At 39.1% G+C, this 27,706-nt stretch overlaps 1 protein-coding gene across 1 annotated transcript in view; it reads right to left on the bottom strand.

Annotated features, from left to right (window-relative positions):
• Positions 1 to 6,335: 6,335 nt before the first annotated feature.
• The window catches only part of adora1b (adenosine A1 receptor b), a 47,415-nt gene continuing 26,044 nt past the window's right edge, over positions 6,336 to 27,706 (bottom strand). Inside the window, exons 4-5 of the mRNA XM_039008685.1 lie at positions 8,511 to 8,593; positions 6,336 to 6,840 (exon numbers count right to left, since the gene is read on the bottom strand). Coding sequence (XP_038864613.1) covers positions 6,336 to 6,840; positions 8,511 to 8,593 — 588 coding nt within the window. The remainder of the gene's footprint in view (positions 6,841 to 8,510; positions 8,594 to 27,706) is intronic.

Here is a 27,706-nt window from a genome sequence, read left to right as displayed (position 1 = left end):
TACTGTAGTATAGCAACAGTAATACTGTAGTGTAGATACTGTTATACTGTGGTATAGATACAGTAATACCGTAGTATAGATACTGTTATACTGTAGTATAGACACAGTAATACTGTTGTATAGATACTATTATACTGTTGTATAGATACACTAATACTGTAGTATAGATACAGTAATACTGTAGAATAGAAACCGTTATACTGTAGTATAGATGCAGTTATACTGTAGTATAGATACAGTAATACTGTAGAATAGATACAGTCTGAATGTACAGTTGTTGGACGTTTACATACACTTAGGTTGGAGTCATTAAAACTCGTTTTTCAACCACTCCACAAATGTCTTGTTAACAAACTATAGTTTTGGCAAGTCGGTTAGGCCATCTACTTTGTGCATGACACAAGTCATTTTTCCAACAATTGTTTACAGACAGATTATTTCACTTATAATTCACTGTATCACAATTCCAGTGGGTCAGAAGTTTACATTCACTAAGTTGACTGTGCCTTTAAACAGCTTGGAAAATTGCAGAAAATGATGTCATGGCTTTAGATGCTTCTGATAGGCTAATTGACATCATTTGAGTCAATTGGAGGTTTACCTGTGGATGTAGTTCAAGGTCTACCTTCAAACTCAGTGCCTCATTGCTTGACATCATGGGAAAATCAAAAGAAATCAGCCAAGACCTCAGAAAAAAATTGTAGACCTCCACAAGTCTGGTTCATCCTTGGGAGCAATTTCCAAACGCCTGAAGGTACCACGTTCATCTGTACAAACAATAGTACGCAAGTATAAACACCATGGGACCACGCAGCCATCATACCGCTCAGGAAGGAGAAGCGTTCTGTCTCCTAGAGATGAAAGTACTTTGGTGCGATAAGTGCAAATCTATCCCAGAACAACAGCAAAGGACCTTGTGAAGATGCTGGAGAAAACAGGTACAAAAGTATCTATATCCACAGTAAAACGAGTCCTATATCGACATAACCTGAAAGGCCGCTGAGCAAGGAAGAAGCCACTGCTCCAAAACCGCCATAAAAAAAGCCAGACTACGGTTTGCAACTGCACATGGGGACAAAGATCGTAATTTTTTGAGAAATGTCCTTTGGTCTGATGAAACAAAAATAGAACTGTTTGGCCATAATGACCATTGTTATGTTTGGAGGAAAAAGGGGGTGGCTTGCAAGCCGAAGAACACCATCCCAACCGTGAAGCACGGGGGTGGCCGCATCATGTTGTGGGGTGCTTTGCTGCAGGAGGGACTGGTGCACTTCACAAAATAGATGGCATCATGAGGGAGAAAAATTATGTGGATATATTGAAGCAACATCTCAAGACATCAGTCAGGAAGTTAAAGCTTGGTCGCAAATGGGTCTTCCAAATTGACAATGACCCCAAGCATACTTCCAAAGTTGTGGCAAATGGCTTAAGGACAACAAAGTCAAGGTATTGGAGTGGCCATCACAAAGCCCTGACCTCAATCCTATAGAAAATGTGTGGGCAGAACTGAAAAAGCGTGTGCGAGCAAGGAGGCCTACAAACCTGACTCAGTTACACCAGCTCTGTCTGAAGGAATGGGCCAAAATTCACCCAACTTATTGTGGGAAGCTGGTGGAAGGCTACCCGAAACATTTGACCCAAGTTAAACAATTTAAAGGCAATGCTACCAAATACTAATTGAGTGTATGTAAACTTCTGACCCACTGGGAATGTGATGAAAGAAATAAAAGCTGAAATAAATCATTCTCTCTACTATTATTCTGACATTTCACATTCTTAAAATAAAGTGGTGATCCTAACTGACCTAAGACAGGGAATTTTTACTAGGATTAAATGTCAGGAATTGTGAAAAACTGAGTTGAAATGTATTTGGCTAAGGTGTATGTAAACTTCCGACTTCAACTGTATATCTCCATGTAGGTTTTCTGTTCTGGGCCTTTTGAATCCTCAGCCAGTCAGTCTGTTAGTCCAAACACATTAATACACTGATTAAAGCTGTGGATGGAAAATGTAAACTGATTAAGGCTGTGGATGGAAGAAGTGGCCCAGTTAACTAGCATGTAGACCACAGCCACAGCCACAGCCACAACCCACACCCACAACTACAACCCACAAAGATACAGGCCCTAAAAGGAAGGACTAGAGATAGAATCTTCTTCAAATGCTCCTTCAGTTATAATGAAGGAATTAATCTCCCTCTCTCTCTCTCTCTCTCCCTCTCCCTCTCTCTCTCTCTCACTCTCTCTCCCTCCCTCTCTCTCTCCCTCTCTCTCTCTCTTTCTCCCTCTCTCTCTCTCTCTCTGTCTCTCTCCCTCTCTCTCTCTCTGTCTCTGTCTGTCTCTCTCTCTATGTCTCTCTCTCTCTCTCTCTCTCTCTCTCTGTCTGTCTGTCTCTCTCTCTCTCTCTCTCTGTCTCTCTCTCTCTCTCTCTCTCTGTCTCTCTCTCTCTCTCTCTCCCTCTCTCTCTACAGAGCCTTTTGGAAAGTATTCAGACTCCTTGACATCTACACATTTTGTTATGTTACAGCCTTATTCTAAAATTGATTTATTTTTAATATCAGCAATCTACACACAATACTCCATAATGACGAAGCAAAAACAGTTTTTTAGATTTTTAAAATAAATGTATTCAAAATTTAAAAAAGACCGTTTGCCTATGAGACTCGAAATTGAACTCAATGGAAACAGGTGCATCCTGTTTACATTGATCATCTTTGAGATGTTTCGACAACTTGATTGGTCCACCTGTGGTAAATTCAATTGATTGGACATCATTTGGAAAGGCACACACCTGTCTATATAAAAAGGTCCCACAGTTGACAGTGCATGTCAGAGCAAAAACCAAGCCATGAGGTCAAAGGATTGTATCGAGGCACAGATCTGGGGAAGGGTACCAACACATTTCTGTAGCATTGAAGTTCCCCAAGAACACAGTGACCTTCATCCTTCTTAAATGGAAGAAGTTTGGGAACCACCAAGACTCTTCCTATAGCTGGCCGCCCGGCAAAACTGAGCAATCGGGGGAGAAGGGCCTTGGTCAGGGAGGTGACCAAGAACCCGATGGTCACTCTGACAGAGCTCCAGAGTTCCTCTGTGGAGATAGGAGAACTTTCCAGAAGGACAACAATCTCTGCAGCACTCCACCAATCAGGCCTTTATGGTAGAGTGGCCAGATGGAAGCCACTCCTCAGTAAAAGGCACATGACAGCCCACTTGGAGTTTGCCAAAAGGCACCTAAAGACTCTCAGACCATGAGAAACAAGATTATCTGGTCTGATGAAACCAAGATTGAATACTTTGGCCTGAATGCCAAGCATCACATCTGGAGGAAACCTGGCACCATCCCTACGGTGAAGCATGGTGGTGGCAGCATCATGCTGTGGGGAGGTTTTTTAGCGGCAGGGACTGGGAGACTCATCAGGATCGAGAAAAATATGAATGGAGCAAAGTACAGAGAGATCCTTGATGAAAATCTGCTCCAGAGTGCTCAGGACCTCAGACTGGGGCGAAGGTTCACCTTCCAACAGGATAACGACCCTAAGAACCCAGCATAGACAACGCAGGAGTGGCTTCGGGACAAGTCTCTGTATGTCCTTGAGTGGCCCAGCCAGAGCCCGGACTTGGACCCGATCAAACATCTCTGGAGAGACCTGAAAATAGCTGTGCAGCGACATTCCCCATCCAACCTGACAGAGCTTGAGAGGATCTGCAGAGAAGAATGGGAGAAACTCCCCAAATACAGGTGTGCCAAGCTTGTATCGTCATACCCAAGAAGACTCAATGCTGTAATCTCTGCCAAAGGTGCTTTAGCAAAGTACTGGGTAAAGGGTCTGAATACATGTAAATGAAATTAAATAAGCAAAAATGTCTAAAAAACAGTTTTTGCTTTATCATTATGGGGTATTGTGTGTAGATAGATGAGGGGAAAAAACAATGTAATCCATTTTAGAATAAGGCTGTAACATAACAAAATGTGGAAATAGTCAAGTGGTCTGAATACTTCCCAAAGGCTCTGTGTATATATATTTATTTCTCACTCGCTCAATCCCAGCTTTCTAGTTCTTATCCTTGGCTGTATCTCCTCTTCTCTCTGTAGCGGATCAGCAATATTGAGCGGAGGGAGAGATGGAGTATTGGAGGGAGGGAGAGATGAAGTATTGGAGGGAGTATTGGAGGGAGGGAGGGACGGATGGAGTATTGAGGGAGAGAGGGACGGATGGAGTATTGAGGGAGAGAGGGACGGATGGAGTATTGGAGGGAGGGAGGGATGGAGTATTGGAGGGAGGGAGGGACAGATGGAGTATTGGAGGGAGGGAGGGAGGGATGGAGTATTGGAGGGAGGGATGGAGGGATGGAGTATTGGAGGGAGGGAGGGATGGAGTATTGGAGGGAGGGAGGGAGGGATGGAATATTGGAGGGAGGGAGGGACATATGGAGTATTGGAGGGAGGGAGGGACAGATGGAGTATTGGAGGGAGCGAGGGACAGATGGAGTATTGGAGGGAGGGATGGATGGAGTATTGGAGGGAGGGAGGGATGGAGTATTGGAGGGAGGGAGGGAGGGATGGAGTATTGGAGGGAAGGAGGGATGGAGTATTGGAGGGAGGGAGGGGCGGATGGAGTATTGGGGGAGGGAGGGAGGAAGTATTGGAGGGAGGGAGGGAGGGAGTATTGGAGGGAGGGAGGGAGTATTGGAGGGAGGGAGGGATGGAGTATTGGAGGGAGGGAGGGAGGGAGTATTGGAGGGAGGGAGGGAGGAAGTATTAGAGGGAGGGAGGGATGGAGTATTGGAGGGAGGAAGGAAGGGTGGAGTGGAGGGAAGAATGCAATTAATGGTTTACAAAACCCTGGTGTCAGCACAGATACCTCTTTGTCCTTATCATTTGTCCTCCCAGCGGCGTAGAGGCGAGAGGAGAGGTGTAGATGGGAGAGGAGAGTTGTAGAGGGAAGAGGAGAGGTGTAGAGGGAAGAGGAGAGGTGTAGCGGGAAGAGAAGCGTGGTAGAGGGGAGAGGAGAGGTGGAGAGGAGAGGGGTAGAGGGGAGAGGAGAGGTGTAGAGGGGAGAGGAGAGGTGGAGAGGAGAGGTGTAGAGGGGAGAGGAGAGGTGTAGAGGGGAGAGGAGAGGTGGAGAGGAGAGGAAAGGTGTAGAGCGGAGAGGAGTAGACGGGAGAGGAGAGGTGAGAGGTGTAAAGGGGAGAGGAGAGGTGTAGAGAGAAGAGGAGAGAGGAGGGGAGAGGAGAGGGGAGAGGAGTAGAGGGGAGGGGAGAGGAGGGGTGTAGAGGGGAGCGGAGAGGTGTAGAGGGGAGAGGAGAGGTGTAGAGCGGAGGAGAGGTGTAAAGAGGAGAGGAGAGATGTAGAGAGGAGAGGAGAGATGTAGAGGGGAGAGGAGAAGTGTAAAGAGGAGAGGAGACCTCCACTCGTTCCTCCACTGTGCTTCTTGTGCCCTAAGACCCTGAATCAAGAAGTGAGCGTTCATTCACAGCTGCCACCGTATCTACATTTAATTCAAATTTGCATCACTACATTCATATAAAGCCTTTGTTAGCTTAAATCATTACAGTTTAATAAACAGCAGGAAGATTAACCTTGCAACATCTGGAACTCTTTTAAGTCACATATTTATTCAGTTTTATAACGTTTGATAATCTCACACTGATTAACCTCACCATCAGTGCGCGATTTTGCACTTTTTTTGAATGAGGATCCTACCAACTGTCAGTTCCACTCTAATTTCACAATGCTAAAAAGGCCAACTGTCAGTGTTCTGTTGACTGTCAGGTAAAGCTTAGTGCCTTCAGTTCAGCTAGCTACTAAGATGTCTCAGTCGCATTATCAAATAGACTTACATTATTGCACGTTTTTGATTACACTTTTTTTACCGTATAAATCCTAATATTAATTCTCAGTGTTTTTACCGTATAAACCCTAATACTAATTTTCAATGTCCCCCCCCCCCCCCCCCCCTGCCTCAAACTCAAATACACCTCCACATGAATGTTAAAATTTGATTTCACAGTCTGTAAGATGGATCCTTAAGCTGCAAGTCGCCTAACACTGCTCCAGAATCCTTCCATTCAGTAGGTACCATGTCACACTCCTTTCAAAGTAGTATACACAAACATCCAGTCACATCCAGGTGCAGGTGCAAGGTACAAAAAAGTAAACTGATGAAATGTTTTTCCACACTCCTCCTCCATTGGTTGCCTCACATTCGGGAACGACTACTATCGGGTTGCCTCTGACTCCTGTCAAACAACCTCTAGTCATCTCCAAAAACATAGGAACTCAAAGGGATTCTGAACACGTCAATGTAGAAACTCCCTTTCTTCCGGGGATAGTTAGATATTGTTGTGCTCCATCGGCGGTTTCTGCTGTGGGTCGGCATCATCGTGAGACTGTGGCAGCTGCTGCTTAACCATCTGCTCTAGTGGAAGCTGCTGCCCTTCTTGTGATGGCGAAGGAGCTGGCGGTGAGTCCCCGATCGGATTAGGATTCCCGTTCCCATTCTGGTTCTCCTTCTCCTTACGATCCTTCTCACTAGGCTGGTTCAAAATGGCGGGTACGTCCTTACAACAGAAGTACTGCTTCCAGATCTTCAGAAAAGCGTCGCGAAACTTCTTGATGCGGAAGGCGTAGACGATGGGGTTGACGGCTGAGTTGCCGTGCGTGAGTAATATGGCGATGTAGATCAGGAACAAGGGTTTGTCGCAGGTCGGACAGAACAACGTGATGCAGTTGATGATGTGGAGGGGAAGCCAGCTGATGGCGAACAGGAAGAGGACCAGGGCCAGCGACTTGGCCAGTTTGAGTTCCTTGTCGTAGTACTTGTTGGGGTCGGTGTGGCTGATGGTACAAGCCTGTAAGAAGAAATATTATCTTGATTTAGTATTCTTGTGATTATAAATTAATAATCATTACGATAGGTATTTTACCAAGACACTCAGGGAAATAATTCCCCCTGCTGTAGATGGTAATGTAGGTGCCAGTCTGTTATAGATTGTAGTGTAGGTGCCAGTCTGTTATAGATTGTAGTGTAGGTGCCAGTCTGTTATAGATGGTAGTGTAGGTGCCAGTCTGTTATAGATGGTAATGTAGGTGCCAGTCTGTTATAGATGGTAATGTAGGTGCCAGTCTGTTATAGATGGTAACGTAGGTGCCAGTCTGTTATAGATGGTAGTGTAGGTGCCAGTCTGTTATAGATGGTAATGTAGGTGTCAGTCTGTTATAGATGGTAACGTAGGTGCCAGTCTGTTATAGATGGTAGTGTAGGTGCTAGTCTGTTATAGATGGTAATGTAGGTGCCAGTCTGTTATAGATGGTAATGTAGGTGCCAGTCTGTTATAGATGGTAATGTAGGTGCCAGTCTGTTATAGATGGTAACGTAGGTGCCAGTCTGTTATAGATGGTAATGTAGGTGCCAGTCTGTTATAGATGGTAGTGTAGGTGCTAGTCTGTTATAGATGGTAATGTAGGTGCCAGTCTGTTATAGATGGTAACGTAGGTGCCAGTCTGTTATAGATGGTAGCGTAGGTGCCAGTCTGTTATAGATGGTAATGTAGGTGCCAGTCTGTTATAGATGGTAACGTAGGTGCCAGTCTGTTATAGATGGTAATGTAGGTGCTAGTCTGTTATAGATGGTAGTGTAGGTGCCAGTCTGTTATAGATGGTAATGTAGGTGCCAGTCTGTTATAGATGGTAACGTAGGTGCCAGTCTGTTATAGATGGTAATGTAGGTGCCAGTCTGTTATAGATGGTAGTGTAGGTGCTAGTCTGTTATAGATGGTAGTGTAGGTGCCAGTCTGTTATAGATGGTAATGTAGGTGCCAGTCTGTTATAGATGGTAACGTAGGTGCCAGTCTGTTATAGATGGTAATGTAGGTGCCAGTCTGTTATAGATGGTAATGTAGGTGCCAGTCTGTTATAGATGGTAACGTAGGTGCCAGTCTGTTATAGATGGTAATGTAGGTGCCAGTCTGTTATAGATGGTAATGTAGGTGCCAGTCTGTTATAGATGGTAACGTAGGTGCCAGTCTGTTATAGATGGTAGCGTAGGTGCCAGTCTGTTATAGATGGTAACGTAGGTGCCAGTCTGTTATAGATGGTAACGTAGGTGCCAGTCTGTTATAGATGGTAACGTAGGTGCCAGTCTGTTATAGATGGTAATGTAGGTGCCAGTCTGTTATAGATGGTAATGTAGGTGCCAATCTGTTATAGATGGTAATGTAGGTGCCAGTCTGTTATAGATGGTAATCTAGGTGCCAGTCTGTTATAGATGGTAGTGTAGGTGCCAGTCTGTTATAGATGGTAATGTAGGTGCCAATCTGTTATAGATGGTAATGTAGGTGCCAGTCTGTTATAGATGGTAATCTAGGTGCCAGTCTGTTATAGATGGTAGTGTAGGTGCTAGCCTGATTCTTCTTTTGCCAACTCCTTATGGAATTATCATGTTTGACGAGATAGTACAAACAGATGTGGGGCCAGGCTACATAGATGGGAGAAGGAGGGCTGGTCACCTCACCTTCTTGTTGAGCTGCTTGTGGATCATGTAGAAGATCTCTGTGTAGATGACCAGCATAAGGAGTAAAGGAGGCAGCACCTGTAATGGAAACATAATACGGTCCTGGTTAAGTTAGCTCCAGTACCACGTTTAAGTCACTCATTAGTTGAGCTACACAACTACTTAACATCAATGTATATATGCTTTCTGTTAAGTTCAACAAACAACATCAGACACCCTGACTTCCATTCTTATGAACATAAGATACACTACATAAAGAGAGATGTTATAATACCTAGCTGATACACTACATAAAGAGAGATGTTATAATACCCAGCTGATACACTACATAAAGAGAGATGTTATAATACCCATCTGATACACTACATAAAGAGAGATGTTATAATACCCAGCTGATACACTACATAAAGAGAGATGTTATAATACCCAGCTGATACACTACATAAAGAGAGATGTATAATACCCAGCTGATACAATATAAGAGAGATTATACCCAGCTGATACACTTTGAGATGTAGTCAGTTTGGAGTGATACTTAGTACTGTACTGTTATGAGGATATTGAATGTAGTCAGTTTGGAGGATCATTACACTGTTAACGTTGTATGAGTATTAGAATGTATCAGTTTTTGAGGATACATTAGTACATGTACTGTAATGAGTATTGAAATGTAATTCAGATTTGGAGGAGTACCATTAGACTGTACTGTAGGAGGATATTGAGATTGTAGTCAGTTTGGAGGATACATTAGATACTGTACTGTATGTGGATATTGATTATGTAGTCCATTTGGAGGATACATTAGTAACTGTATCTGTATGAGTGTAATTGAGATGTAGTCAGTTTGGAGGATCTTAGTACTTTAACTGTTGCAGATATTGAAAGGATGTAGTCAGTTTTGGAGGATACTCACTTAGTATGGGATCTGATAGTTGGTATATCTGTACCGGAGGTATTGAAATGTGTCCAGTTTGGTAAGGATACAATTAGTACTGTACATTATGAGGATATTTGAAATGGATCAGTTTTGGAGGATACATTAGTACTGACTGTATGGGATATTGACATGTATCAGTTTTGGAGGATACATTAGTACTGTACTGTATGAGGATATTGAAATGAGTCATTTGGAGGATACTTAGTACTGTACGTATGAGAATTGAAATGTAGTCAGTTTGGAGGATACATTAGTACTGTACCGTATGTGGATATGAGAATGTATCAGTATTGGAGGATACATTAGTACTGTACCGTGATGGGATATTGAACTTGTCCGTTTGGAGGATACATTAGTACTTAACCTGTATGAGGATAATTGAAATGTATGCAGTTTGAGGATACATTAGTACTGTACACTGTATGTGTGATATTGAGATGTAGTCTTTGGAGGATACATTAGTACTGTACGTATGAGTGATATTGAATGTAGTCAGTTTGGGAGGATACTTAGCACTGTAATGTATGTAGATCATTGAAATTAGTCATTGTTGAGGATACTTAGTACTGTACCTGTATGAGGATTTGAATGATAGTATCAATACGTCTGAGTTATTGGAGGATAGACAGTTCGAGATACAGTACACTGTTAAATGGGGGGTAAGCAAGTAAGTATGAGATGTAAGTCAGTTTGGAGGATACATTAGTACTGTACCGTAGTGTATATTGAATGTAGTCATTTGGAGGATACATTAGCTACTGTAACCGTATGGATTTGATGTATTAGTGAAAATTAGTCACGTTTGAGGATTGGATACTTTAGGATCTTTAGTATGACTGTATTGGGTATTGAATGTAGTCAGTTTGGGAGGATACATTAGTACTGACTTATGAGGATATTGAGAATGTAGTGCATTTTGGAGGATACATTAGTACTTGTACTGTATGAAGGATATTGAGATTATCCGTTTTGGAGGATACATTAGCACTGTAACTGTATAGTGGTATTGAAATGTAGTCAGTTTGGGAGGATACATTAGTACTGTACTGTATGTGGATATTGAGATGTAGTCAGTTTTTGGAGGATACAATTAGACTGTACTGTATGAGATATTGGGGGAAATGTAGTCCAGTTTGGAGGATACATTAGCTGAACTGTAGGGATGGATTGAAAATGTAGTCCAGTTTGGAGATACATTAGCTACTGTACTGTATGATGGATATTTGAAATGGTTAGTCAGTTTGGAGGATACATTAACTGTACGTGTATGAGGGATATTGAAATTAGTCCATTTGGAGGATAATTAGTACATGTACTTGTATGAGTGATAATTGAAATGTAGTCAGTTTGGAGGTACATTAGCCTTACTGTTGAGTTGCTGTATAGTTGAGGATACTTGATAGATGTATGAGTAAGATTATCGTTTTGAGGATACATTAGTACTGTAACTGTATGAGGATATTGAAGATTAGTCAGTTTGGAGGAAATAACAATAAAGTACTTAAAAACTGTATGAGGAGTATTTGAAATGTAGTCAGTTTGGAGGATACATTAGTACTGTACTGTAGGGATATTGATATGTATCAGTTTGGAGGATACCATTTACTGTACTGTATGCGGAGGATCTGAAGATGTATCAGTTTGGGAGATACATTAGTACTGTACTGTATGTGGATATTGAGATTCAATCGTTGGAGGATACATTGTACGTGTACTGAATGGGATATGAAATGTGTCAGTTTTGGAGGATACATAGCGTTACTGTCACTGTATGGGTATATTTGAATTTATGTCAGTTTGGAGGAACATTAGTACTGTACCTGTATGAGTATTGAAATGTAGTCAGTTTGGAGGACAGCATTAGACTGTACTGTATGAGTATATTGAAAGTATGTCAGTTTTGAGGATACATTAGTACTGTAACCGTAGTGGATTTGAATGTAGTCAGTTTGGAGGATACATTAGCACTGTACTGTATAGGATATTGAATGTAGTCAGTTTGGGGATACATTAGTACTGTACGTATGTGATATTGAAATGTAGTCGTTTGAGGATACATAGCACTGTACCGGATGGATACTTGAAATGTAGTCAGTTTGGAGGATACATTAGACTGTACGTATGAGGATATTGAAATGTAGTCAGTTTGGGGATACATTAGTACTGTACCGTATGGGATATTGAGATGTGTCAGTTTTGGAGGATACATTAGACTGTACGTATGGATATTGAAAATGTAGTCATTTTGGAGATACATTAGCACTGTAGTATGGGATATTGAATGTAGTCAGTTTTGGAGGATACATTAGTACTGTACGTATGAGGATATTGAAAGTAGTCAGTTTTTGGAGGATACATTAGTACTGTACCTGTATGGGATTGAAATGTAGTCAGTTTTGGAGTATACATTAGCTACTGTACCAGTAATGTGGATATTGAAATGTAGTCAGTTTTGGAGGATCATTAGACTGTACCGTATGAGGATATTGAAATGTAGTCAGATTTTGGGGAGGAATACATGTAGTCACTGTACCGTATGTAGGATATTGAAAGGTATCAGTTTGGAGATACATTAGACTGTACTGTTGAGGATATTGAAATGTAGTCAGTTTTGGAGGATACATTAGCACTGTACGTATTGAGGATATTGAATGTAGTCAGTTTGGAGGATACATTAGTACTGTACTGTATGAGGATATTGAAATGTAGTCAGTTTGGAGGATACTTACATACTGTACGTATGTGGATATTGAAATGTAGTCATTTTTGGAGGATACATTAGTACTGTACTGTATGAGGAATTGAAATGTAGTCAGTTTGGAGGATACATTAGCACTGTCTGTATGAGGATATTGAAATGTAGTCATTTGGAGGATACATTAGCCTGTACTGTATGAGGATATTGAAATGTAGTCAGTTTGGAGGATACATTAGTACTGTACTGTATGAGGATATTGAAATGTAGTCAGTTTGGAGGATACATGACGTACTGTAACTGTTATGGATATTGAAATGTAGTCAGTTTGGAGGACATTAGTACTTACTGTTAGGATATTGAGATGTAGTCAGTTTGGAGGAGACATTAGTACTTACTGTATGTGGATATTGAAATGTAGTCATTTGGAGGATACATTATTACTTTACTGTATGAGGATATTGAGATGTAGTCAGTTTGGAGGATACATTAGTACTGTACTGTATGAGGATATTGAAATGTAGTCAGTTTGGAGGATACATTAGTACTGTACGTATGAGGTATTTGAAATGTAGTCAGTTTTGGAGGAACATTAGTACTGTACTGTATGTGGATATTGAAATTAGTCAGTTTGGAGGATACATTAGTACTGTACTGTATGGGATATTGAATGTAGTCAGTTTGGAGGATACATTAGTACTGTACGTATGAGGATATTGAATGTAGGTCAGTTTGGAGGATACATTAGACTGTACGTATGAGGATATTGAGATGTATTCAGTTTGGAGATACATTAGTACTGTACCGTATGAGGATATTGAAATGTTAGTCAGTTTGGAGGATACTTAGCTGACACTGTATGTGATATTGAGTATGTCTCAGTTTGGAGGATACATTAGACTGTACGTATGGATATGAAATGTAGTCAGTTTGGAGGATACATTAGCACTGTATTATCTGTATGAGGATATTGAAATGTAGTTCAGTTTGGAGGATACATTAGTACTGTACGTATGTGGATATTGAAAATGTAGTCAGTTTGGAGGATACATTAGCACTGTACGTATGAGGATATTGAAATGTAGTCAGTTTGGAGGATCATTAGCACTGTACGTGATGAGGATATTGAAATGTCATCGTTTGGAGGATACATTAGCACTGTACTGTATGAGGGATATTGAATGTGTCAGTTTGGAGGATCATTGACTGACTGTATGAGGATATTGAATGTAGTCAGTTTGGAGGATACATTAGCACTGTACTGTATGAGATATTGAAATGTAGTCAGTTGGAGGATACATTAGTACTGTACTGTATGAGGATATTGAAATGTAGTCAGTTTGGAGATACATTAGTCACTGTACCTTATGTGGATAGAAATGTGTCAGTTGGGGAATACTTAGTACTGTCTGATGAGGATATTGAAATGTAGTTCAGTTGGAGGATACATTAGACTGGACTGTATGAGGATATTGAAATGTATCAGTTTGAGGATACATTAGACTGTACTGTATGAGGATATTGAAATGTATCAGTTTGGAGGATACATAGTACTGTACTGTATGAGGATATTGAAATGTAGTCAGTTTGGAGGATACATTGTACTGTCTGTATGAGGATATGAATGTAGTCAGTTTGGAGGATACATTAGTACTGTACTGTATGAGGATATTGAAATGTAGTCAGTTTGGAGATACATTAGTACTGTACTACGTATGTGGATATTGAAATGTAGTCAGTTTGGAGGATACATTAGTAGGTACGTATGAGGATATTGAAATGTAGTCAGTTTGGAGGATACATTAGTACTGTACGTATAGATATTGAAATGTAGTCAGTTTGGAGGATACATTAGACTTGTACTGTATGTGGAATATTGAGATGTAGTCAGTTTGGAGGATACATTAGCACTGTACCTGTATGAGATATTGAAGAGTAGTCAGTTTGGAGGATACATTAGTACTGTACCGTATGTGGATATTGAAATGTAGTCAGTTTGGAGGATACATTAGACTGTACGTGTATGAGGATATGTGAAGATTTAGCAGTTTGGAGGATACATTAGACTGTACCGTATGAGGAATTTGAAATGTAGTCAGTTTGGAGGATACATTAGCACTGTACTGTATGGATATGAGATGTAGTCAGTTTGGAGGATACATTAGTACTGTACTGTATGAGGATATGAAATGTAGTCAGTTTGAGGATACATTAGTACTGTACTCGTATGAGGATATTGAATGTAGTCAGTTTGGAGGATACATTAGTACTGTACGTATGAGGATATGAAATGTAGTCAGTTTGGAGATCATTAGACTGTACTGTATGAGGATATTGAAATGTATTCAGTTTGGAGGGATACATTAGACTGTACTGTATAGGATATTGAATGTAGTCAGTTTGAGGATACATTAGTACTGTACTGTATGTGGATTTGAAATTATGTCAGTTTGGGGATACATTAGTACTGTACTGTATGTGGATATTGAATGTAGTCAGTTTGTGGAGGATACATAGTACTGTACGTATGTGATATTGGATGTAGTCGGTTTTTGGAGGATACATTAGTACTGTACGTATGGATATGACATGTAGTCGTTTGGAGGATATTAGTACGTACTGATGTATGGATTTGAATGTAGTCATTTGGGGATACATTAGTGAGCTGTACCTTGATGGATATTGAGATGTGGTCAGTTTGGAGGATACATTGTACTGTACGTATGAGGATATTGAAATGTAGTCGTTTGGAGGATACATTAGTACTGTACTGTATGTGGTATTGGCATGTAGTCAGTTTGGAGGATACATTAGTACTGTACGTATGAGGATATTGAGATGTAGATCAGTTTGGATGATACATTAGTACTGTACTGTATGTAAGGATATGAGATGTATTCAGTTTGGAGGATACATATACTGTACTGTATGTGGATATGAAATGTAGTCATTTGGAGGATACATTATAGTACTGTACTGTATGAGGATATTGAGATGTATCAGTTTGGAGGATCATTAGTACTGTACCGTATGTGGATATTGAAAGTTTTAGTTCAGTTTGGAGGATACATTAGTTACTGTACCGTATGTGATATTGAGATGTAGTCGTTTGGAGGATACATTATGTACTGTACCGTATGGGATATTGAGATGTAGTCAGTTTTGGAGGGAGTACATTGTACTGTACGTATGGATATTGAGATGTAGTCAGTTTTTGGAGGATACATTGTACTGTACTGTATGAGGATATTGAGATGTAGTCAGTTTGGAGATACAATTAGCTACTGTACACGTATGAGGATATTGAGATGTAGTCATTTGGAGGATACATTAGTACTGTACTGTATGAGGGTATGAGATGTATTCAGTTTTGGAGGATACATTAGTACTGTACTGTATGGGATATTGAGATGTAGCAGTTTGGAGGATACATTAGACTGTACTGTATGAGGATATTGAGATGTATCAGTTTTGTTGAGGATACATTAGTACTGTACGTATGGGATATTGAGATGTAGTCAGTTTGGAGGATACATTATACTGTACTGTATGAGGATATTGAAATGTAGTCAGTTTGGAGAATACATTGACTGTACTGTATGTAGATATTGAAATGTAGTCAGTTTGGAGGAGTACATTAGTACTGTACTGGTATGGGATATTGAAATGGTAGGTCAGTTTGGAGGATACATTAGTATGTACTGTATGAGGATATTGAGATGTAGTCAGTTTGGAGGATACATTAACTGTACCGTATGAGGATATTGAGATGTAGTCAGTTTGGAGAGATACATTAGCACTGTCCTGTATGAGGATATTGAATGTAGTCAGTTTGGAGGATACATTAGCACTGTACTGTATGAGGATATGAAATGTAGTCAGTTTGGAGGATACATTGAGTACTGTACCTGTATGAGGATATTGAAATGTAGTCAGTTTGGAGGATTACATTAGTACTGTAACGTATGAGGATATTGAGATGTAGTCAGTTTGGAGGATACATAGTATACTGTACTGTATGGGATATTGAGATGTGTCAGTTTGGAGGATACCTTAGTACTGTACCGTATGAGGATATTGAAATGTAGTCAGTTTGGAGGATACATTAGTACTGTACTGTATGATGGATATTGAGATGTAGTCAGTTTGGAGGATACATTAGTACTGTACTGTAGGGGATATTGAAATGTAGTCAGTTTGGAGGATACATTAGTACTGTACTGTATGATGGATATTGAGATGTAGTCAGTTGGAGGATACATTAGTACTGTACGTATGAGGATATTGAGATGTAGTCAGTTTGGAGGATACATTAGTACTGTACTGTATGAGGATATTGAGATGTAGTCAGTTTGGAGGATACATTAGTACTGTCGTAATGTGATATTGAGATGTAGTCAGTTTGGAGGATACATTAGTACTGTACTGTATGAGGATATGAGATGTAGTCAGTTTGGAGGATACATTAGTACTGTACTGTATGTGGATATGAAGATGTAGTCAGTTTGGAGGATACATTAGTACTGTACTGTATTAGGATATGAGATGTAGTCAGTTTGGAGAGATACATTAGTACTGTACTGTATGTAGATATGAGATGTAGTCAGTTTGGAGGATACACTTAGACTGTATGTATGGGATATTGAGATGTAGTCAGTTTGGAGGATACATTAGCACTGTACTGTATGATGATTTGAGATGTATTCAGTTTGGAGGATACATTAGCACTGTACTGTATGAGTGGATATTGAAATGTAGTCGTTTGGAGGATACATTAGCACTGTACTGTATTGGATATTGAGATGTATTCAGTTTGGAGGATACATAGTTACTTTACGTATGAGGATATTGAAATGTAGTCAGTTTGGAGGATACATTAGTACTGTACTGTATGTGGATATTGAAATGTAGTCAGTTGGAGGATACATTAGTACTGTACCGTATGTGGATATTGAGATGTAGTCATTTTGAGGATACATTAGCTTGTACCGTATGGGATATAGATGTAGTCAGTTTTTGGAGGATACATTAGCCACTGTACGGTAGGGATATTGACATGTTCGTTTGGAGACCTCTCTGCTCATACCTCCAACACACGATGAACATGAAAAAATAATAATACGGGGGGGAGAGAGAGAGCTGGGGGAGGTCAGCTGTACACACACATACAAAAGAGGAAGCATGTCACATTTGGGGGGTAGTGTATGGACAAAAACAATACTGAGGCCATGGGGGGATTTTAATAAGGGGGGGACTAATGTAGGTCGCTGCCAGAGGGGGGACTGACTACATCCAATATCCACATACGTTACAGTAATAATGTATCCTCCAAACTGACTACATCTCATATCCACATACGTACAGTACTAATGTATCCTCCAAACTGACTACATTTCAATATCCACATACAGTACAGTACTATAGTATCTCCAAACTGACTACATTTCAAATATCCTCATACAGTACAGTACTATGTATCCTCCAAACTGAACACATTTCAATATCCACATACGTACAGTCTAATGTATCCTCCAAACTGACTACATTTCAATATCTCATACAGTACAGTGCTAATGTATCCTCCAAACTGACTACATCTCAATATCCTCATACAGTACAGTACTAATGTATCCTCCAAACTGACTACATCTCAATATCCTCATACAGTACAGTACTAATGTATCCTCCAAACTGACTACATCTCAATATCCTCATACAGTACAGTACTAATGTATCCTCCAAACTGACTACATCTCAATATCCTCATACAGTACAGTACTAATGTATCCTCCAAACTGACTACATCTCAATATCCTCATACAGTACAGTACTAATGTATCCTCCAAACTGACTACATCTCAATATCCTCATACAGTACAGTACTAATGTATCCTCCAAACTGACTACATTTCAATATCCACATACAGTACAGTACTAATGTATCCTCCAAACTGACTACATCTCAATATCCTCATACAGTACAGTACTAATGTATCCTCCAAACTGACTACATCTCAATATCCACATACAGTTACTAATGTATCCTCCACACTGACTACATCTCAATACCACATACAGTACAGTATACATGTATCCTCCAAACTGACTACATTTCAATATCCACATACAGTACAGTACTAATGTATCCTCCAAACTTGACTACATCTCAATATCCTCATACAGTACAGTACTAATGTATCCTCCAAACTGACTACATCTCAATATCCTCATACGGTACAGTACTAATGTATCCTCCAAACTGACTACATGTCAATATCCACATACGGTACAGTACTAATGTATCCTCCAAACTGACTACATCTCAATATCCTCATACAGTACAGTACTAATATATCCTCCAAACTGACTACATTTCAATATCCTCATACAGTACTTACAATGTATCCTCCAAACTGACTCATTTCAATATCCTCATACAGTACAGTCTAATGTATCTCCACTGACTACATTTCAATATCCTCATACAGTACAGTGCTAATGTATCCTCCAAACTGACTACATCTCATATATCCTCATCAGTCCAGTATAATGTATCCTCCAAACTGACTACATCTCAATATCCTCATACAGTACAGTACTAATGTATCCTCCAAACTGACTACATTTCAATATCCTCATACAGTACAGTACTAATGTATCCTCCAAACTGACTACATTTCAATATCCTCATACAGTACAGTGCTAATGTATTCTCCAAACTGACTACATTTCAATATCCTCATACAGTACAGTGCTAATGTATCCTCCAAACTGACTACATCTCAATATCCTCATACAGTACAGTACTAATGTATCCTCCAAACTGACTACATCTCAATATCCTCATACAGTACAGTACTAATGTATCCTCCAAACTGACTATCTTCAATATCCCATACATTACAGTACTAATGTATCCTCCAAACTGACTACATTCTCAATATCCTCATACAGTACAGTACTAATGTATCCTCCAAACTGACTACATCTCCATATCCTCATACAGTACAGTACTAATGTATCCTCCAAACTGACTACATCTCAATATCCTCATACAGTACAGTACTAATGTATCCTCCAAACTGACTACATCTCAATATCCACATACGGTACAGTACTAATGTATCCTCCAAACTGACTACATCTCAATATCCACATACGGTACAGTACTAATGTATCCTCCAAACTGACTACATCTCAATATCCACATACGGTACAGTACTAATGTATCCTCCAAACTGACTACATCTCAATATCCTCATACAGTACAGTACTAATGTATCCTCCAAACTGACTACATCTCAATATCCTCATACAGTACAGTACTAATGTATCCTCCAAACTGACTACATTTCAATATCCACATACAGTACAGTACTAATGTATCCTCCAAACTGACTACATCTCAATATCCTCATACAGTACAGTACTAATGTATCCTCCAAACTGACTACATCTCAATATCCTCATACAGTACAGTACTAATGTATCCTCCAAACTGACTACATTCAATATCCACATACAGTACAGTACTAATGTATCCTCCAACTGACTACATTTCAATATCCACATACAGTACAGTACTAATGTTCCTCCAAACTGACTACATCTCAATATCCTCATACATACAGTACTAATGTATCCTCCAAACTGACTACATCTCAATATCCTCATACAGTACAGTACTAATGTATCCTCCAAACTGACTACATTCAATATCCACATACGGTACAGTACTAATGTATCCTCCACTGACTACATCTCAATATCCACATACGTACAGTACTAATGTATCCTCCAAACTGACTACATCTCAATATCCACATACGGTACAGTACTAATGTATCCTCCAAACTGACTACATTTCAATATCCACATACAGTACAGTACTAATGTATCCTCCAAACTGACTACATTTCAATATCCTCATACAGTACAGTACTAATGTATCCTCCAAACTGACTACATTTCAATATCCTCATACGGTACAGTGCTAATGTATCCTCCAAACTGACTACATTCAATATCCTCATACGGTACAGTACTAATGTATCCTCCAAACTGACTACATTTCAATATCCTCATACGGTACAGTACTAATGTATCCTCAAACTGACTACATTTCAAATCCTCATACAGTACAGTACTAATGTATCCTCCAAACTGAATACATCTCAATATCCTCATACAGTACAGTGCTAATGTATCCTCCAAACTGACTACATTTCAATATCCTCATACGGTACAGTACTAATGTATCCTCCAAACTGTCTACATTTCAATATCCTCATACAGTACAGTGCTAATGTATCCTCCAAACTGACTACATTTCAATATCCACATACGGTACAGTACTAATGTATCCTCCAAACTGAATACATCTCAATATCCTCATACAGTACAGTGCTAATGTATCCTCCAAACTGACTACATTTCAATATCCACATACAGTACAGTACTAATGTATCCTCCAAACTGACTACATCCAATATCCACATACAGTACGTACTAATGTATCCTCCAAACTGACTACATTTCAATATCCTCATACAGTACAGTACAATGTATCCTCCAAACTGACTACATTTCATATCCACATACGTACAGTACTAATGTATCCTCCAAACTGACTACATTTCAATATCCCATACAGTACAAGTACTAATGTATCCTCCAAACTGACTACATTTCATATCCTCATACAGTACAGTACTAATGTACCTCCAAACTGACTACATTTCAATATCCTCATACAGTACAGTACTAATGTATCCTCCAAACTGACTACATTTCAATATCCTCATACATACAGTGCTAATGTATCCTCCAAACTGACTACATTTCAATATCCTCATACAGTACAGTGCTAATGTATCCTCCAAACTGACTACATTTCAATATCCTCATACATTACAGTACTAATGTATCCTCCAAACTGACTACATTTCAATATCCACATACGGTACAGTGCTAATGTATCCTCCAAACTGACTACATTTCAATATCCTCATACAGTACAGTACTAATGTATCCTCCAAACTGACTACATTTCAATATCCTCATACAGTACAGTGCTAATGTATCCTCCAAACTGACTACATTCAATATCCTCATACAGTACAGTGCTAATGTATCCTCCAAACTGACTACATTTCAATATCCTCATACAGTACAGTGCTAATGTACCTCCAAACTGACTACATTTCAATATCCTCATACAGTACAGTGCTAATGTATCCTCCAAACTGACTACATTTCAATATCCTCATACGGTACAGTGCTAATGTATCCTCCAAACTGACTACATTTCAATATCCACATACGGTACAGTACTAATGTATCCTCCAAACTGACTACATTTCAATATCCTCATACAGTACAGTGCTAATGTATCCTCCAAACTGACTACATTTCAATATCCACATACGGTACAGTACTAATGTATCCTCCAAACTGAATACATCTCAATATCCTCATACAGTACAGTGCTAATGTATCCTCCAAACTGACTACATTTCAATATCCACATACGGTACAGTACTAATGTATCCTCCAAACTGAATACATCTCAATATCCTCATACAGTACAGTGCTAATGTATCCTCCAAACTGACTACATTTCAATATCCACATACAGTACAGTACTAATGTATCCTCCAAACTGACTACATTTCAATATCCTCATACATTACAGTACTAATGTATCCTCCAAACTGACTACATTTCATATCCTCATACAGTACAGTACTAATGTATCCTCCAAACTGACTACATTTCAATATCCACATACAGTACAGTACTAATGTATCCTCCAAACTGACTACATTTCAATATCCTCATACAGTACAGTACTAATGTATCCTCCAAACTGACTACATCTCAATATCCTCATACAGTACAGTACTAATGTATCCTCCAAACTGACTACATTTCAATATCCACATACAGTACAGTACTAATGTATCCTCCAAACTGACTACATTTCAATATCCTCATACAGTACAGTACTAGTATCCTCCAAACTGACTACATTTCAATATCCTCATACAGTACAGTACTAATGTATCCTCCAAACTGACTACATTCAAATCCTCATACAGTACAGTACAATGTATCCTCCAAACTGACTACATTTCAATATCCTCATACAGTACAGTGCTAATGTATCCTCCAAACTGACTACATTTCAATATCCTCATACAGTACAGTGCTAATGTATCCTCCAAACTGACTACATTTCAATATCCTCATACAGTACAGTACTAATGTATCCTCCAAACTGACTACATTTCAATATCCACATACGGTACAGTGCTAATGTATCCTCCAACTGACTACATTTCAATATCCTCATACAGTACAGTACTAATGTATCCTCCAAACTGACTACATTTCAATATCCTCATACAGTACAGTGCTAATGTATCCTCCAAACTGACTACATTTCAATATCCTCATACAGTACAGTGCTAATGTATCCTCCAAACTGACTACATTTCAATATCCTCATACGGTACAGTGCTAATGTATCCTCCAAACTGACTACATTTCAATATCCTCATACGTACAGTGCTAATGTATCCTCCAAACTGACTACATTTCAATATCCACAACGGTACAGTACTAATGTATCCTCCAAACTGATACATTTCGATATCCACATACGGTACAGTACTAATGTATCCTCCAAACTGACTACTTTTCATATCCTCATACGGTACAGTACTAAGTATCCTCCAAACTGACTACATCTCAATATCCACATACATTACAGTGCTAATGTATCCTCCAAACTGACTACATTTCAATATCCTCATACGGTACAGTGCTAATGTATCCTCCAAACTGACTACATCTCAATATCCACATAGGTACAGTACTAATGTATCTCCAAACTGACTACATTTCAATATCCTCATACAGTACAGTGCTAATGTATCCTCCAAACTGACTACATTTCAATATCCTCATACGGTACAGTCTAATGTATCCTCCAAACTGACTACATTTCAATATCCACATACGGTACAGTACTAATGTATCCTCCAAACTGACTACATTTCAATATCCTCATACGTACGTGCTAATGTATCCTCCAAACTGACTACATTTCAATATCCACATACGGTACATACTATGTATCCTCCAAACTGAATCTCTCAATATCCTCATACATACAGTGCTAATGTATCCTCCAACTGACTACATTTCAATATCCACATACGTACAGTACTAATGTATCCTCCAAACTGAATACATCTCAATATCCTCATACAGTACAGTGCTAATGTATCCTCCAAACTGACTACATTTCAATATCCACATACAGTACAGTACTAATGTATCCTCCAAACTGACTACATTTCAATATCCACATACAGTACAGTACTAATGTATCCTCCAAACTGACTACATTTCAATATCCTCATACAGTACAGTACTAATGTATCCTCCAAACTGACTACATTTCAATATCCACATACAGTACAGTACTAATGTATCCTCCAAACTGACTACATCTCAATATCCTCATACAGTACAGTACTAATGTATCCTCCAAACTGACTACATCTCAATATCCTCATACAGTACAGTACTAATGTATCCTCCAAACTGACTACATTTCAATATCCACATACAGTACAGTACTAATGTATCCTCCAAACTGACTACATCTCAATATCCTCATACAGTACAGTACTAATGTATCCTCCAAACTGACTACATTTCAATATCCTCATACAGTACAGTACTAATGTATCCTCCAAACTGACTACATTTCAATATCCTCATACAGTACAGTACTATGTATCCTCCAAACTGACTACATTTCAATATCCTCATACAGTACAGTGCTAATGTATCCTCCAACTGACTACATTTCAATATCCTCATACAGTACAGTGCTAATGTATCCTCCAAACTGACTACATTTCAATATCCTCAACAGTACAGTAACTAATGTATCCTCCAAACTGACTACATTTCAATATCCACATACGGTACAGTGCTAATGTATCCTCCAAACTGACTACATTTCAATATCCTCATACAAGTACAGTACTAATGTATCCTCCAAACTGACTACATTTCAATATCCTCATACAGTACAGTGCTAATGTATCCTCCAAACTGACTACATTTCAATATCCTCATACAGTACAGTGCTAATGTATCCTCCAAACTGACTACATTTCAATTCCTCATACGGTACAGTGCTAATGTATCCTCCAAACTGACTACATTTCAATATCCACATACGGTACAGTACTAATGTATCCTCCAAACTGACTACATTTCGATATCCACATACGGTACAGTACTAATGTATCCTCCAAACTGACTACTTTTCAATATCCTCATACGGTACAGTACTAATGTATCCTCCAAACTGACTACATCTCAATATCCACATACATTACAGTGCTAATGTATCCTCCAAACTGACTACATTTCAATATCCTCATACGTACAGTGCTAATGTATCCTCCAAACTGACTACATCTCAATATCCACATACGGTACAGTACTAATGTATCCTCCAAACTGACTACATTTCAATATCCTCATACGGTACAGTGCTAATGTATCCTCCAAACTGACTACATTTCAATATCCTCATACGGTACAGTACTAATGTATCCTCCAAACTGACTACATCTCAATATCCTCATACGGTACAGTACTAATGTATCCTCCAAACTGACTACATTTCAATATCCTCATACGGTACAGTACTAATGTATCCTCCAAACTGACTACATTTCAATATCCTCATACAGTACAGTACTAATGTATCCTCCAAACTGACTACATTTCAATATCCACATACAGTACAGTACTAATGTATCCTCCAAACTGACTACATTTCAATATCCTCATACAGTACAGTACTAATGTATCCTCCAAACTGACTACATTTCAATATCCTCATCAGTACAGTACTAATGATCCTCCAAACTGACTACATTTCAATATCCTCATACAGTACAGTACTAATGTATCCTCAAACTGACTACATTTCAATATCCTCATACAGTACAGTACTAATGTATCCTCCAAACTGACTACATCTCAATATCCTCATACAGTACAGTGCTAATGTATCCTCCAAACTGACTACATTTCAATATCCTCATACAGTACAGTGCTAATGTATCCTCCAAACTGACTACATTTCAATATCCTCATACAGTACAGTACTAATGTATCCTCCAAACTGACTACATTTCAATATCCACATACGGTACAGTGCTAATGTATCCTCCAAACTGACTACATTTCAATATCCTCATACAGTACAGTACTAATGTATCCTCCAAACTGACTACATCTCAATATCCACATACATTACAGTGCTAATGTATCCTCCAAACTGACTACATTTCAATATCCTCATACGTACAGTCTAATGTATCCTCCAACTGACACATCTCAATATCCACATACGGTACAGTACTAATGTATCCTCCAAACTGACTACATTTCAATATCCTCATACGGTACAGTGCTAATGTATCCTCCAAACTGACTACATTTCAATATCCTCATACGTACAGTACTAATGTATCCTCCAAACTGACTACATCTCAATATCCTCATACGGTACAGTACTAATGTATCCTCCAAACTGACTACATTTCAATATCCACATACGGTACAGTACTAATGATCCTCCAAACTGACTACATTTCAATATCCTCATACAGTACAGTACTAATGTATCCTCCAAACTGACTACATTTCAATATCCATACAGTACAGTACTAATGTATCCTCCAAACTGACTACATTTCAATATCCTCATACAGTACAGTACTAATGTATCCTCCAAACTGACACATTTCAATATCCTCATACAGTACAGTACTAATGTATCCTCCAAACTGACTACATTTCAATATCCTCATACAGTACAGTACTAATGTATCCTCCAAACTGACTACATTTCAATATCCTCATACAGTACAGTACTAATGTATCCTCCAAACTGACTACATCTCAATATCCTCATACAGTACAGTGCTAATGTATCCTCCAAACTGACTACATTTCAATATCCTCATACAGTACAGTGCTAATGTATCCTCCAAACTGACTACATTTCAGTATCCTCATACAGTACAGTACTAATGTATCCTCCAAACTGACTACATTTCAATATCCACATACGGTACAGTGCTAATGTATCCTCCAAACTGACTACATTTCAATATCCTCATACAGTACAGTACTAATGTATCCTCCAAACTGACTACATTTCAATATCCTCATACAGTACAGTGCTAATGTATCCTCCAAACTGACTACATTTCAATATCCTCATACAGTACAGTGCTAATGTATCCTCCAAACTGACTACATTTCAATATCCTCATACAGTACAGTGCTAATGTATCCTCCAAACTGACTACATTTCAATATCCTCATACGGTACAGTGCTAATGTATCCTCCAAACTGACTACATTTCAATATCCACATACGGTACAGTACTAATGTATCCTCCAAACTGACTACATTTCGATATCCACATACGGTACAGTACTAATGTATCCTCCAAACTGACTACATTTCAATATCCTCATACGGTACAGTACTAATGTATCCTCCAAACTGACTACATCTCAATATCCACATACATTACAGTGCTAATGTATCCTCCAAACTGACTACATTTCAATATCCTCATACGGTACAGTGCTAATGTATCCTCCAAACTGACTACATCTCAATATCCACATACAGTACAGTACTAATGTATCCTCCAAACTGACTACATTTCAATATCCTCATACGGTACAGTGCTAATGTATCCTCCAAACTGACTACATTTCAATATCCTCATACGGTACAGTACTAATGTATCCTCCAAACTGACTACATCTCAATATCCTCATACGGTACAGTACTAATGTATCCTCCAAACTGACTACATTTCAATATCCTCATACGGTACAGTACTAATGTATCCTCCAAACTGACTACATTTCAATATCCTCATACGGTACAGTACTAATGTATCCTCCAAACTGACTACATTTCAATATCCTCATACAGTACAGTACTAATGTATCCTCCAAACTTACTACATTTCAATATCCTCATACGGTACAGTACTAATGTATCCTCCAAACTGTGCGCTGAACAGAGACAGACTGCAGTGATTCTTCATTCAGTAGGCTGCACAATAGCTTAAGATCCCTTTATTGGTCAATTGCACACAAGGTTCAACCGAAATTTGACTTCCGCTTTTAACCCAACCCCTCTGAAAGACACATATATGTACATACACACACATACAGTATACTGCATGTACACACACACACACACACACACACACACACACACACACACACACACACACACACACACACACACACACACACACACACACACACACACACACACACACACACTGTACATACATACCAGAGGTTGGAACCGGTTCAGGGAACAGAACTGAAAACTGGAAAATAATGACATTTTTCAAGGAACATAATCACAACCGGGAACGAAAGTGAACTATACCGTTCCGGAACAGAACTGTTTAATAACATT

The sequence above is a fragment of the Salvelinus namaycush genome, chromosome 14 (assembly GCF_016432855.1).
Source record: "Salvelinus namaycush isolate Seneca chromosome 14, SaNama_1.0, whole genome shotgun sequence".
NCBI classification, from domain to species: domain Eukaryota; kingdom Metazoa; phylum Chordata; class Actinopteri; order Salmoniformes; family Salmonidae; genus Salvelinus; species Salvelinus namaycush.
Note: the sequence above shows the minus strand (reverse complement) of the source record. Positions and strands in the feature narration are given on the sequence as shown.